The sequence below is a fragment of the Cyclopterus lumpus genome, chromosome 13 (assembly GCF_009769545.1).
Source record: "Cyclopterus lumpus isolate fCycLum1 chromosome 13, fCycLum1.pri, whole genome shotgun sequence".
Classification (NCBI taxonomy): Eukaryota; Metazoa; Chordata; class Actinopteri; order Perciformes; family Cyclopteridae; genus Cyclopterus; species Cyclopterus lumpus.
In genome coordinates this window covers 6320893-6335793 of record NC_046978.1, presented here as the reverse complement: position 1 = coordinate 6335793, position 14901 = coordinate 6320893, and the positions used below count along the sequence as shown (strand labels likewise).

General features: G+C 39.3%; 1 protein-coding gene across 1 annotated transcript in view; it reads right to left on the bottom strand.

Moving 5' to 3' along the window:
• Positions 1-4258: 4258 nt before the first annotated feature.
• LOC117741318 (neprilysin-like) overlaps positions 4259-14901 on the bottom strand; it is a 28903-nt gene continuing 18260 nt past the window's right edge. Inside the window, exons 13-23 of the mRNA XM_034548283.1 lie at positions 14589-14717; positions 11894-11992; positions 11713-11790; positions 11390-11493; positions 10989-11047; positions 10761-10880; positions 10268-10401; positions 9791-9856; positions 7143-7238; positions 6912-6988; positions 4259-6725 (exon numbers count right to left, since the gene is read on the bottom strand). Coding sequence (XP_034404174.1) covers positions 6626-6725; positions 6912-6988; positions 7143-7238; positions 9791-9856; positions 10268-10401; positions 10761-10880; positions 10989-11047; positions 11390-11493; positions 11713-11790; positions 11894-11992; positions 14589-14717 — 1062 coding nt within the window. The 3' untranslated portion in view covers positions 4259-6625. The remainder of the gene's footprint in view (positions 6726-6911; positions 6989-7142; positions 7239-9790; positions 9857-10267; positions 10402-10760; positions 10881-10988; positions 11048-11389; positions 11494-11712; positions 11791-11893; positions 11993-14588; positions 14718-14901) is intronic.

Sequence of the window (14901 nt, the reverse complement as noted above, 5' to 3'; positions counted from 1 at the left end):
TCACTCTCATTAATACACAAGCACAATGAAGCTTTCACAAACACAACTTCTAGTAATTATGAAGCATCAGGTTGCTGTTGGAAACTGACTTGTTTATGCTGGTAACATCAATAACTGCAAAAAACAGTGCTCCTCACATCCACTCGTCAAGACATACACTCCTCCCAGCTCACACACTCTCAGCCTCAATGTAGCATTACTGTCCTGAAAAAAGATTGTTATGCACCACATGGTGAAGATGTCTTACAGGTGTGGTACATTAACGAATATCAGTCGACCCAAAGGGGACTGATATTCCATCCTAAGATACTTAAACCCTGCTAAATAACAACAAAATAAATGTTAGTGATAATTATAAATGTAATTTGTGCACAAAACAGCTTGTTTTAATCTTGGACATTTAATTAAATATGTTTTATATACAAATATACTATTGTTCATTGTACTATTGTTCACTACTGTAATGTTCAAATAGTTGAAGCATTATTGGTAACAGGTATATTGTCGTGGTAATAGTGGTGTTTTTAGACGTGGCCTAACAACCCAGGGGAGTTAAGGAAGAGGCCAGGTTTCCTTTAGTCTTGTTGGGACTGCAAAGAGGGCCTTGCATGTGGATGTGATGCTCTTCTCTGACTCATTTGAAATCCTCTAGTAACAGTCGCTTTAGGCCAGATCTTACTGTACAAGAGAACAATGAAACCTCAAAATGAATCCAGATGCCAAAAGCCACGTTTTAAGTAATGTGATGTTGTAGTGTCACGTCAGCTACATTTTGATCATTACAGCCAGTCCAGATGTCAGAAGATGCAAGTAGAAAAGGCTTTCTTCAGATAATTAAAAACTGGAAAAAAGAGATTTCATGTCTCTCTTTTGAAAACCACATTTTCACAAACATCTGACTCTTTACGCCTTCCCTTGATATTCTTTGAAAATGACTCATCAGCTAGATAAATAGATAGATGGATGTATACTTTATTAATACCCAAGGGGAAATTTGTTGTCATAGTAGCGCCAAACACTTTACAGACACCAAATGGAATAGACTAAATAAACTAAACACACAAAATAAAATAAAATAAAATATAAGAACAGGGATGACAGATATATAAAAAATAAAAAATAATATATATATATATATATATATATATATATATATATATATATATATATATATATAAATAAAATATATATACACAATAGAATCCAAATAAGTGCAGTGTGTATTAAGGACATTAAATTAAATGTAACACTTTACAGACACCAAATGGAATAGACTAAATAAACTAAACACACAAAATAAAATAAAATAAAATATAAGATGACAGGGATGACAGCTGTATCTGTGTATCAATAGTGTGCAACGCAATTAGATGCTAATAAACTACTGTGCTTATGGATTGTTTGGCCTAACAAGAGCATTGAAATGGAAAGCCAAATAAAGACTGTGACCTAATAGCCCTACAGAGCACTGCATGTCAAAGAAGAAGTGGCATTTCCCATTGTGATGGAAAATGTGTTACAACAGCTGAACCAATTAAGGGCTGTGACCTTCATGCCTGTCCCTAACTTAAAGCAGTTGATCAGCACTGCATCATCTACAGTGTCACTGACTGCGCTAAGATGTAAAAGTAATGGAACTGATCTTTCGCTTGTCTGCATCTAGCAGAGGATCAATGGTTACTTTAATGGCTGCAATCGCAGTAACTGTACAACTCCCTTAATCAAGAGTGAATTCTAGACAAATGTGTTTGATTCATTAAAGCTGGTTTAAAACAACTATAAAATCCTTCGATACAAGGTTTACTCATCTGGATTTGAGGGATTAATGCTCTTTTTGTGGGGGATAGGTTGAATATGAAAAGGTAAGTTCATTGCTGTAGCCTGGTCAAAATGTCAGGAGAAAAGCATGAATGGCTCCAGATTGTTAAATTATGAATGTCAGCACCTGTGTCTTGAAGTGCATTAGAAAAAGCCAACATGCAGCTTAACCTGTGAAGATGAAATACGATTCCATGCAGAAATCATGGCTTATATTTTCCATTTGAAGGACCAAAATTATATGTATTGTTTTAAATAAATTTGATGCTGGCTTTAAGTAAACTTATTACTCTGGAGTCAGTCAGTGCAGGCTCAGCTGAATGACAGATCTTTTGAACAACCGCAGGATGTCACTGTTTTACATTAATTATGGAGTCAGTGTGTGACGGTGAGATATACAGTGTGTATTCTGGGATATCAAGTGAAACTTGTTGTTTCTAGATTTTGATGGACACAGATGGGCCATTAATGGAAAACATTGTGAAAGGGTTCATCATTAGTCACTGTAATATTTTAATAGGCATTTGTTTCACATGTAAACTATACATATGATGTACATATGTACATTGATTATTTAAAGCTTACTGTGTTGCTTGTAATAATATCAATATTTGCAGATTATGTCACATCTGACAGGCAAACCACTACGTGCACAATGTGTCTCTTATTTCAATTACATACACTCTAAACATAATAAAAAAATGGCATGCTAAAAGGTATACTGTCTATTGCAGCCGGTGCACTGATTAGTCAACACAATATGTGTGTAAATAGAAGAAGTACATTTGTTTATGTATTAAATCATGAGCACTAAATACCAATACAAATGGCCTTTAACAATGAGTGCAGATAGAGAGTGCTCTTCACAACAAGAACCTCTTTTAAATAAAGTGCAATAACACAGTTCCCACTCAGATTACCCAAAAAACTGTCTCAATTATGATCTCAATACAGAATGTGCACTTGTATATGTGTATATGTATATATGTACTTGTGTGCATGTGTTCTTAAAGGCGTACGTACATGTGGTGTGTACGTGCACACATAATTGTGCTGTGCTCCTCTCTCATACACCTCGGACACCACACATCTCCACACACACACACTGAAAAGCATTCCAGAGGCTGCATGCCCGCCCCCCCTACACACACACACACACACATACCACTGGACCCACTGTGAGGGTCGCCCAAAGGGCACATGAAGGAAAACTGAGTGATTTTATGACCAGAGGGGAGCAGAAAAAAAGTAGGTCTAACATTGGTGACTTCTTATACAATTGAAGGTTTAAAGTGCCACAGTGTTAATAATATATTTTCCCACTGACAAATGTAATTTAATCAAGTTATGTTTCTCTTTTTTTATTAAGATTAAAAGTTGCGAACATCCTCTATGATCTGTGTTAATTTAGGGCAAAACATGTATGGTGTACAAAGTGCAAAACACTCTGTTCTGCCTCCCAGGAACATGCTGAGGTGTTGTAATGTAAGCTGTGATGTTAGTAAGCGTTAGCAAGCTGCTAATGACAGGGAGGACGAGGAAAGTGGGTGGTGTGAACCATCAGTTATCAAAGTTGTTCCAGCCACTGAGGGTAACTGATATTCAGCTGAAATCAATACTTGAATGAGTCTCAGAGAGTCACTATAATACAGGCTTGTTTTTATACTTACCGAACATGAGCTGAAGTACAACCAAATTAACATTTGGAAAAGGTTTAAGAAATGCATTCTGAAGTTGGTTGTTGTGTATTTGACTCTGCCATGTTGGTCCTTTTGGTCATCGTGACATGTTGTGGAATGTGAAGTAAAAAACCCAAAATGCTGTTGGTCTGCTCCACCAATTAGGTGTATTCCCATTTGACTTGTTGAAACTCAAATGGTCACTAATCACTTGCAATGTATATATGCTGTAAGAATTCTCTTTGGCTCTGTTTTACACCTGAACTTCTTGAAAAAATTGTTTCTTATTTCCTGTACATCCCTGACTCCCTGACTGCCTCTCCAGTTTCAGCCTAGGTACAAGCCCTGTGCTATAGGATATATACGCTTTCTGGTTCATTGCAGCATGGGGTGCATTTACCAGTAGGCAGCTTGGGAGCAGCCATAAAGATATTGTACATTCATTTGTTTGCATTGTGCCTTTGACTAACTTCACACAATATAGCCCTTACTCCTCCAATGCTTATAGGTCCAATTAGTGAGGAAAGAGTATGAGCTAATGCTGCATTCAAATTAACTTATCGTTTCTTTTTTTTATATCTCTGTGGAAATTACAAAATTAAACTAAACCCCCCATATTCATAATACTCCCCTTAAGTCTGTTAATACCGTATGAGTAAAACAGAATGTCAATGTCTCTCTTTGGTTGAACCTAATCATGATGCTCACAGGCAGCACTACAGGTAAAGAAAGGAATAGAAATGCTGCAGAACTTCTGCTTTGATGTAGAACATCTTTATACAATTTCTTTATATAAAGTCCCTGAAGTCCAGACAAAACATAAATCAAGTCAGCAGAATCAAGATATTATGTGCACTCACACTGTTATGCGGTGCAAATGTCTGACATTAAAGGAATGTTTCCTAATATGTCTTTGGAATCGATTTGAGAGATTACATGTAAAACATGCAAACTGATTCAGATGCTAAAACAACAGATATGCACACAAATATATAGACAAACCTTCACCTGCAGCATCAGCGTGTTATTTAAATATTTATTTTGAAAGAAAAAAATGCTTCTCAAGATGATTATCAGTCATTATTATAAGTATCTAAAAACAGGCAACTGAGGTATATCTGTCATTCTACAGGTGGAGTGTGACAGAGAGAGAGGCCGAAAGAAAGAAAGCCTGAGGGAGTGAGCGGCGTTGACATGGACAGAAAGCTTGCACAGACAATGAAAGGAACAAAACACGAGGAAACAATACAAGACTGGACATGGAGGGGGCTGTATACTGTCTGAAGAAGTGGTCTACATGATCACGGCGCATCATTCACTAATAGCAATAGAAAAGGCGAAGAAACAGCCTAAAAAATAAAACCATAGAAAACCATGAATAATAAATTGTGATCTACTAACTTGATACAACCTTCTGCATTCGGAAAAATGGATGCACTATTGAAACATCCATTAGGTTCCAGCAAAGACTCAGTCCGCAGTTTAAAACAGATACATCCCTTGAAAGCTTAATCATCTTCTGTCAATTGACTTTTGCTTCAATATCATTACAAAAAAGATGTGTTCCACAAAGCTCTTCATGTGATTAAACCAAGAACAAACTGAAATATCATCAAACCTTTCTTCAACATTTTGTGAATTACACATTCACTTTTTTCACATTCAACAGTAAGTTGAGAATATTGATACTACTCATATCTTTCTCATACATATACAATTACAGCTAGGAGATGGTTAGCTTAGCATATTGACTGCAAACAGCTAGTCTGGCTCTGTCCAAAGTTAAGATCAAATCTGCCTACCTGCACTTTCAAAGCTAACCAATTAATGTTATGTTGGTATGTTTGATGCGTAGAAGAAAGAGTAAAAACTCAAAGTCCCCAGATTTTTTATCACCGTCAGTTTGACAGGCAGCTGGCGCAGATTTCAGGAGGTCACCGCTCCCAGCCAGGAAACAGTCCGGCACATAACGCCCTGTAGACCACAAGTTATGATTTTTACACTAATTAAACAAACGAGAAGGCATTTGTTTCACCTTTGAACAGAGCGGCTAACCGTCTGCTGGCTGTAGCAGAAAAACATGAGAGTGGTAGCGATATTCTCCTCTAACTCTCGGCATAAAGTCTAAATATTGCTTTAATGATACACTTTCTTATTCTTTGTTCACTTGCACAAACTCTCAGACACAGCAGATCATGTAAGGCATACCAATTTGCTTGACAAACAGTAGGCAGCGATCACAATGACTTAAAAAGACTGGGCAACACATAGAGACATACATCCAGAAACACACAGGAGGCTCAGTGAACATATAAAAAAGGTTTGGTGTTGATTGTCAGCTCAAGGATTCATGACCACCTGTCACCCTAAAGGTAAACATTTAATTTGGTTTATTCGCCAAATAAACTATACTGCAGTTAAGTCATTATCATTAGATATAGAATAGTATTGTTTAATATATGGTTAGGGTTAAATATGTACTGGGCTATTAAGCAAAATCAGATTATCTGTAATAATTTATCTAATCTGGTTATACATATTAACAAAGAGGACATTACGGATGCATTGTAGAGCGTATCAGCATGTAGATGAAGGCTGAAACCAGCTGAGGTTTTATGAGAGGCATACAGCTCAGTCCCACATACAGTGCAGTGGTTCAGCCCTGTTAGATGTGTATCAGTGTGAGTGGGTGGCTGGTGTATTCATATTCCAGTGGATTTGAACACATTTGTCAGTCCGCCCCTCTCTTGACAAGTACAGTATTTTGACTGAAACACACTCACACTCACATTGGCAGACTCACAAATGATGAGTAAAACAAGATGAAAATGCAAAAAAATAAAAACATACAATCCAGTGAGTAGCAGAACAATCAGGCTGATTGAATGAACTACAGTATCAGAGACGGAAAGTGCTCCGTCTGTCCGTGAGGGTACAGTACACTGCTTTCCATGGAGGAAGTGCAGACTGCAGTGTCAGTCCATCAGCCCTGGTCCATCCAGTAAATAACTAAGGGGAGATTCAACTTCCCTGTAGCCCCAACGAGGGCTCCGACAGTCAGAGGGGAGAGGTACAGTGGGACCGGGACAACCCATGTCAGAACTGTCCCCATCCCAGAGGTCTGTGGATCACCACACACGGCAAATGTTGTCAGGGACCATGTAGCTGCCCTTGTTGCAATTGAATGCTCTGGCAAATTCTGGGAAGTTCTGAAGGGAGCCCAGAACTCTGTAACACACACAGAAGAGATTGTTGGTTGGGGTTTAAGTTGCTGTATTTGAAGGTTACTTGAAATTTTAATTTACAGAGCTATGTGGTTTTCTCAAGGTTTTAAAATGTTAGCTACTACTGTAATTTGTTTACTGCACTTTGCCTCACATGTCACATTGATGTAACAGAAACAACTTAATTTACCTGAATTTCCCTGGACTGTGTACGTCTACTTTAATGGAATTAACAGCTTGCTCCGGTCGATGTGTTCCACACCACACCTGAAATAACAGAGATTAGGATCATACTTCATTGGACCAATATCATTTACAATATACTGCACTGTTTTCAATCTTTCATCCATATATCCATCAGTCATCAAGCAAATCAATCAGTCAAGTAATAAATCAATCCGACCATACATCCATCAACTACCTGAGCAAAGTTTAGGAAGAAGAGTTGATTGTGGGAGAGGTCAATGCCGGGCAGTGATGGCTCCTCTCCATGCTCCTCCACATAGTTATTATAGGCCTGCAGTATTAATACGAGACATTTTTGGTTGTTATTCTGTGGTCTTCATCAACATGTCTTATTTCTATGATTACTCCCTGTAGACTTCTTATTCAGTTCACATGCTGGACTGTTTAGTGAATCGTGTGTGTGCTAAAAAATACAACTGTGTTGTTTCGGAAATAGCCTGGTCAACTTAATTGCAATTGGTTTATTGCAATACATTGAAAGTTGCTGCAGCATCTAATCTAACCTAATGTTTCCATCGTTTACATTATCATTATCAAAAAAGATAGACGACATACGCTCCTCATTTACTAATCCATTTTCCATAACTACACCTCCAGTAACTTCACCTTCTTCCCCCTTGTTTCCCCCCTGTCTCCTAATCAAGTTCTTTCCTTGGTAACCTCTGCCCGCCCAACCACCTGCCCCCTTGACCCCATCCCTTCTCACATTCTCCAGTCCATTGCTCCGGACCTTCTTCCCTTTCTCACCCATCTTATTAACACCTCCCTCTCAACCGGCTGTTTCCCTAACTCTCTGAAGGAGGCAAGAGTCAACCCTCTCCTGAAGAAACCCACTCTCGACCCATCTGAAGTCAATAACTACAGACCTGTCTCTCTCCTCCCCTTCCTCTCCAAAACTCTAGAGTGAGCTATCTTTAACCAAGTCTCCTCCTTTCTCCACAGTAACAACCTTCTAGACTTCTTGGGGGCGACTATGGGTCAGTGGTTAGCATGCCCGTCTTTCAATCAAGAGGTTGGCAGTTCAATCCCCGCCCTAGTCGATGTGTCCTTGAGCAAGACACTTAACCCTGCATTGCTCCCCGTAGCTGTGTCTACGGTGTACAATGTAAAGTGTCTTTGAGTATCTAGAAAAGCACTATATAAATTAAATGGATTATTATTATTATTAGACCCCCACCAGTCTGGATTCAAGGCAGGCCACTCAACAGAGACTGCCCTCCTTGCTGTCTCTGAGCAGCTTCACACTGCTAGAGCAGCCCCTCTGTCCTCATCCTTCTAGACCTTTCCGCTGCCTTTGACACAGTGAACCACCAGATCCTCATGTCCTCCCTCCAGGACCTGGGTATCTCAGGCACCGCGCTCTCACTCTTCTCATCCTACCTCACCGACCGCTCTTACCGGGTAACCTGGAGAGGATCTGTGTCTGAACTTCTCTTCCTTCCAGGAAAAGTCTTTCCCACCCACGACCTAACTATTAACTTCAACAACTCAGTGCTGGTTCCAACTCTGACTGCCAGGAATCTCGGAGTGACGCTCGACAGTCAACTCTCTCCGACTGCCGACATTACCGCAATAACACGCTCCTGTAGGTACATGCTGTACAACATCAGGAGAATACGACCCCTTCTCACTCAGAAGGCGGCACAGGTTCTGGTCCAGGCTCTGGTCATCTCACGGCTAGACTACTGCAACTCCCCCCTTCAGGTCTACCTGCTGATGCCATTCGACCTCTACAGCTCATCCAGAATGCAGCTGCTCGACTGGTCTTCAACCTCCCGAAATTTACCCACACTACTCCGCTCCTCCGCGACCTTCACTGGTTACCGGTGGCCGCCCGCATCCGCTTCAAAACATTGGTACTTGCGTACCGTGCTGCGAACAGATCGGGTCCGGTCTACATCCAGGACATGGTCAAACCGTACACCCCAGCCCGTTCACTTCGCTAGGCTTCAGCCAATCGGCTTGTAGCTCCTTCACTTCGAGCTAAACACTCTACAAAATCACGACTGTTTGCTGTGCTGGCTCCTCATTGGTGGAACGAGCTCCCCATTGACATCAGGACAGCAGAAAGTCTCTACATGTTCCGTCGCAAACTAAAAACACATCTTTTTCGACTATACCTTGAATAGGGAAGGTAGAGCCGTAGTAGCACTCTAGTAGCACTTAAATGTCCTTTACCGATAGCACTTTGTTGTTTAGCACTTTAGTAGCACTTAAATAGCACTAACGGATACTACTCTGTAGTTTAACGTTATTGAAGAAATTGTACTTGCTTGATTCTTGTTGTTCTGAGTTTGGACTCATGGTTTAATGTAAGTCGCTTTGGATAAAAGCGTCAGCTAAATGACATGTAATGTAATCATGTCAATGCTAAATCCTCTCACTTTGTGTAATGGAAAGTCAGCGTGAAACTAATAATAGAGAAACTGGCATGCTTGTTTCAAACTGTTTCTCATGAATGAAATCAAATCTCCATTTTGCCTCAAATGGACAATTTTAAGAGAAATAAATGAAATAGAAATACGACATGAAATCATAGCGGACTTAAATAATTATGATTTCAAGTCTTGCATATAAATCTGTGAATGCCCTTTCACTGTTAAACACCTCTGGTAAAAACTGATTAAATCAGCAGCAACATCATGTCCTACATTGTTGTGTTTACAATAGCTAATGAGCCTGTCAGTGACCTGGTACAATAACCCATCTATTAATGTAAGAGAGCAGATGACAAAAACAAACCACATACTCAATCCAATCCTCTGTCATCTTTAAATGAGTGTTTATAAACCGAGTTCCCTGGTTTGTGTTCAGGCTCATTACCTGATATGCCTGCCGTATCCCTCCATTGTCAGCAATGTTCTCCCCGAGGGTGTTGTTACCATTTAACTAGAGTAAAGACAGAAGGAGGGAAAACACATAGATAGGCAGTGAAAAAGGACAAAGGGAGGTGGTCATTTTTTTTCAGTAAATCTTTTCAGCAACATTTTTTGGGATACAAGAAATCATTGTCCCAGGGGATAAATGAAACATTGTTCAAAGCAATAGGACGGAGGAAGAGAAACAAAGAGAGCAAGAGGGATTGATATGTCAACACAGAATATTAAAGGCACCTGAAGCAGAGAAGAGATGAGCCTGCAAAACTGGGGCAAAGATAGAAATGGATTGGCTGGTAAAAGTAACAGGAAAGCAAATAAATTAGACAATAAGCAAGGTTTTAGGATACTTTTTGAGTACATTTATATTTTATGAAAACGTGTGGGAAGAAGAAGGTGAGAGAGATTGTCTATGAAGACATACATGTAGTCCATTAGCCAGGTCCCAGGAAAAGTTGCCATACTGATTGACGATGCACTTCGATAGGTCCAGGAACCTATTAGTGGAGGCTGGTGTCCACCAGTCCTTGAGGTCACCATCCTTATCATAGTTACGACCTTTTAAAAAAGAAGCCAAATGCAAATAAAAGGTTGGCTGGTTGGATTTAATCAACAAGAAAAATAAGGATTGTGACACTTTTCTAAGTCCAACCACAGTTCCCATTGGATTCCAGGGTGGCTTGCAGTTGTGGATATCATTATAAAATAATCCTGACATTGAACTTAATAACTTCCCATAACCCAATGAAAATGAAAGCCGTGGAAAATGATCTGAGGCAGCACAAAGAAATGGCATTTCAAAAGACTTGTTTTCTGTGGTACCAGTTACAGAGAGGAAAATATTTCTATCCAAAGTATTATAATCTGCCATAACTGCCTCTGCGAGAAACAAAGAGCAACAGTGTGGAAAATCATACCATTGTCATCAAAGCCATGTGTGATCTCGTGACCGATCACCATGCCGATGCCACCAAAGTTGAGAGATTTAGCCTGGCCTTTGCTGAAGAAAGGCGGCTGGAGGATACCTGCAGGGAAAACTGCCACCAGGGAATGACAAAATATGTTTGTTTTCACAAAACTTTACAAGATGTAAAATGTTGAATAATTGCACAAATGTATGTTTGCGTGTGCACATGTGAAAATACCTATTTGGTTTTTGCTGGATGAGTAGAAGGCGTTGACAACAGCAGCTCCAGTTACCCATCTGCAGACGACAGGGAACATGTAATTAAAGAATGATACAGTAAGGAGCACTATAGTTCAGGATGATTCCCATTTGATGTTAGAATTAACCCGTGATTAATAACAGCAAGCTACGATTGGCATTGTTGCTGTGCTTAGTGGAAGGCTGAACTGTATGCGTGAGTAGGCGTTTGTGTGGGAGAAGGCACTGTGCTAAATGTAAGATAGCGTGTCGATCACAAGCACCATAAGCAAATAAGTCATTTAATTTTAGGGACTTAAACATTTAATATTGCCTCTTTAAATTGCAACACAACTTGTACACGCCCGTGACAGAGCAAGGATTTAATCAATTAAATCGTACTCCTCTTTGTTGACTTTGACTCTGAGTTTCCGCAGGCGTTTCTTCTGCACATACTCCAGGTTCTGTAGGATGTTTTCAAAGTACTCCTTTGCACTGTAATCCAGCTAGCACAACACACAGCCAGAGAAACAGGAGGATTAGCCTTGATGAGAGCTATCAACACTTAGTCATATATTCTCCAGCAAAACTCATAAAAGCCAAGAATTTACCGAGATGTTTTCATAGAGCTGATACACCGCTACAATGAACCCACTCTGGATTCTGTTACACTAATTCCGTGAAAGAAGAAAAAACGTTACAATCGCATCTTTTCAGACACTCACATCTTTGTACTCATTGTTAAGATATTCGTCATCCTTGATGTTGTCAGAATAGCCAATCCGTTCCCGAATAGCTCGGGCCTACAGAAAAGTAGAGGAGACAATTTGATAGACACATGTCTTAGTCATTACATAGAGAATAAAGTACAGAGTAATACAATAGACAGTTCATTATAACCAATACCTTCTCCTCAGCTGCTATCTTGGTCTCTGCATCCATCCAGGTCAGGTCATGAAGGTTACTAATGAACACTGCACGTATATCTTGAATCATCTCCTCCATCTGATGCCCACACACATACACACACACACACACACAAAGGGAGAATGAGACAACAATCATAAAAACGTCACTGATATTTGACAATCAAATGTATATTATAAAAAAACATCAACTCTATGATGTTAAGTATAGTGTAGGAGTTCTCCTCATAAGGTTTGCAGAGAGGAAACAGTGGAAAGCACACACACACACACACACACACACACCACACAGTCTTGCAACATATTGTGCAACACATAAAAAAAATAAACTTCCCTGAACCAGTCGTCCTCATAATTACATAGTCCCATATCAATGTACAGAAGACACACTGAGGGTTAGACTCTCCCTGTGTAGAAGTGTGGTCAATCTGGGTACTATTACTGGTCATGTGCTAATGTGTAATGTTATTAATAGGACAGATGGAATACTAATATAAATGTTTTGGGACATGTCTAATACTTAAAGGTTCAAGTTGTTGTCGTAATATGTTTTCACAATCATGCCATCATATATCATTTCTATTTCTATATACAAATTCACACAGGTGCCCCAAAATGAGCATCCAAAGCACACTTTTTAGAGGGAACCTGTGGTGCAAGTCGAACGTTTCTATAATGTATTGCTCTTGCAATACATTATAGTATTTGACAGTATTTGACTGATGCCACCATGATGGCATAATGCTGTGTAAAGCATGAACTGCACCATGGTCAGAGAGTGAACGGCTTTAATCGTGTCCACAAACAAAATTAAAACAACATTTGAATAAATCACAAACATGTTCCTGAAACAAGAATGAAAGCCTAGTAGGAAAGGGAAAGAACTAAGAACCGCAGTGAAAGTGAAGGTCGACCTCCTAGGTCTCTCTAAGTTGTTCTCTGAGACTGCAACGAGCTGACAGAGGCATTCCAATGTCTCATCACATCAGCAGACTCCTCGCTTACGCACTACATGACCACTCGGACAACATGCTGCGGTTCGCCTCAAACCACAGGGTACAATACTGATGAGACTTTTCTGAAAATCTTTTCGCATACAAAATATTGTGTGTGTGTGTGTGTGTGTGTGTGTATGTGCGTGTGTGTGCACACATGAGTTTGTGCTGTATGCATACCTGTGGTTGCATGCAAATATGTGCCTATATCTGCACGTGAAATGCTATAATATAAATTACATGGGTCAAATGCAGGGTTTATTATGCAATGGAATGGATTTTCCATTATTTTCCACTGCTATTGATTGTGGTTTAATTCGTCTCCAAATATTACACGGGTTGTGCATACAAAATGTGAGAGTAAAAGTGTGTAGAGTAAACTTGATGAATAGCAATCATTATAAAACAATGATATACAATCACAAGTTGAAGTATTCATCATGATCAACAAAATGAGTGATATAATATTATATGTTATATTTTAGATTAGTATGATAGTTTTATTAATGTATAGCTAGTATTTTTGTCACGGTCTTAGTTGGTTTTCTGATTTATTTTGTATTTCCCTGCCTCTCGCGTTCTGGGTTCACTTCACTTCCTGCTCTCGTATTGTTTTTCTGTGGTACCTGAGGTTTTGCCCTTTCTGGATGTGATTTAATTTTGTTTGTTATACATTTTCAACTCCCCTGCCCTACCAATTTTGTTTAGGAAGATTTCCTTTATCATTAAATTCACATTTGATCATCCCTCTGTTCCCCCGTGTCTCTCTGCTTTTGGGTCGATCCCTGTTGCCCTTTTTCGTAACAATTTGAATGTTTTAGTTGGTAATTGTTTTATCTATAGGAAAACATCATATTATAAAGGCTGATGTCATTTGCTTGTGAAATATTTATCAGAAAAAGGAACTACAGTAGTGACTGTAGATGTCAAATAAATGCCATTAACTAAATCCTGCAACGGTCTGCCTCGAAATCATAGTAAGGTAGTATAATAATAATAATACATTTATTTATATAGTACCTTTAAAAACAGGGTTTACAAAATGCTCTACATAGAAGCAAGATAAAAACATAACATCAATACAAGTAAACATTTCAGAAAATACATGAGGCAAAGAAGACAATGCCATACAGACAATGAACACAATAGAGGAATAGAAAATTACAAATACAAAATAAAGCAGAACAGACAAACTAAAAAAGGGGAACCAAAGAACTGCATAAAAGGACGCCATCTTGGAGTGTACCAGTCCGGTTTTGGGGAGTGGAGTCAGCAGGAAGAGTAGAGGGTGCTGGGGGAGCTGTAACAGTTCCTAATTTCGTGCCACCATCTCGTGCCACCATACTCTTATATTAGTATAAGTACTCCAGTAGAGTATAAGTAACTCTAGAAGATAGTAGTACAATTACAGCACTTGTGTAAAAGTACTGTACACATTTGAAATGAATCTCTGTGGCTGAGAGAAGGTTGCTATATTAGAAGTGCAGCATGTGTGCCAGCTGCAAGTTAACTCAGCACAAGTACACACCTACACTGTTTGGCTATGTATTTGGGCAAAGGGGTGTTGGTACGTACTTGGAGCTCAGTGTCACTTTCAACACACACACAAACACACACGTTTTTTTTGTTATGCAGTAAATCTAATCAAATCATTTAAAGAATAATCCACCCCCTACTGACCAGTTCTTTGCTCTTTTCAGAGAAGGCCTCCTGCACATACAGTCGTCCCACAGCGTTGTCCATGTTGTTGTTGACATAGAGTGCACACTGTCGCCACACTGCTGCCTCTGACGTTGTACCAGACAAAGCCTGCAGAGAAAGTTACGAGGCATCGGTCAATTAGAGATGCAGCATGTTGGTTAAACACACACATACATATGTATTTAACAGACATATACATATGTATTTAACAGAAATATACATATGTATTTGCAACTTCATGTAGCATCACCATTACACTCTAGGACTATAAGAAACACGTTGTAAGATAAAT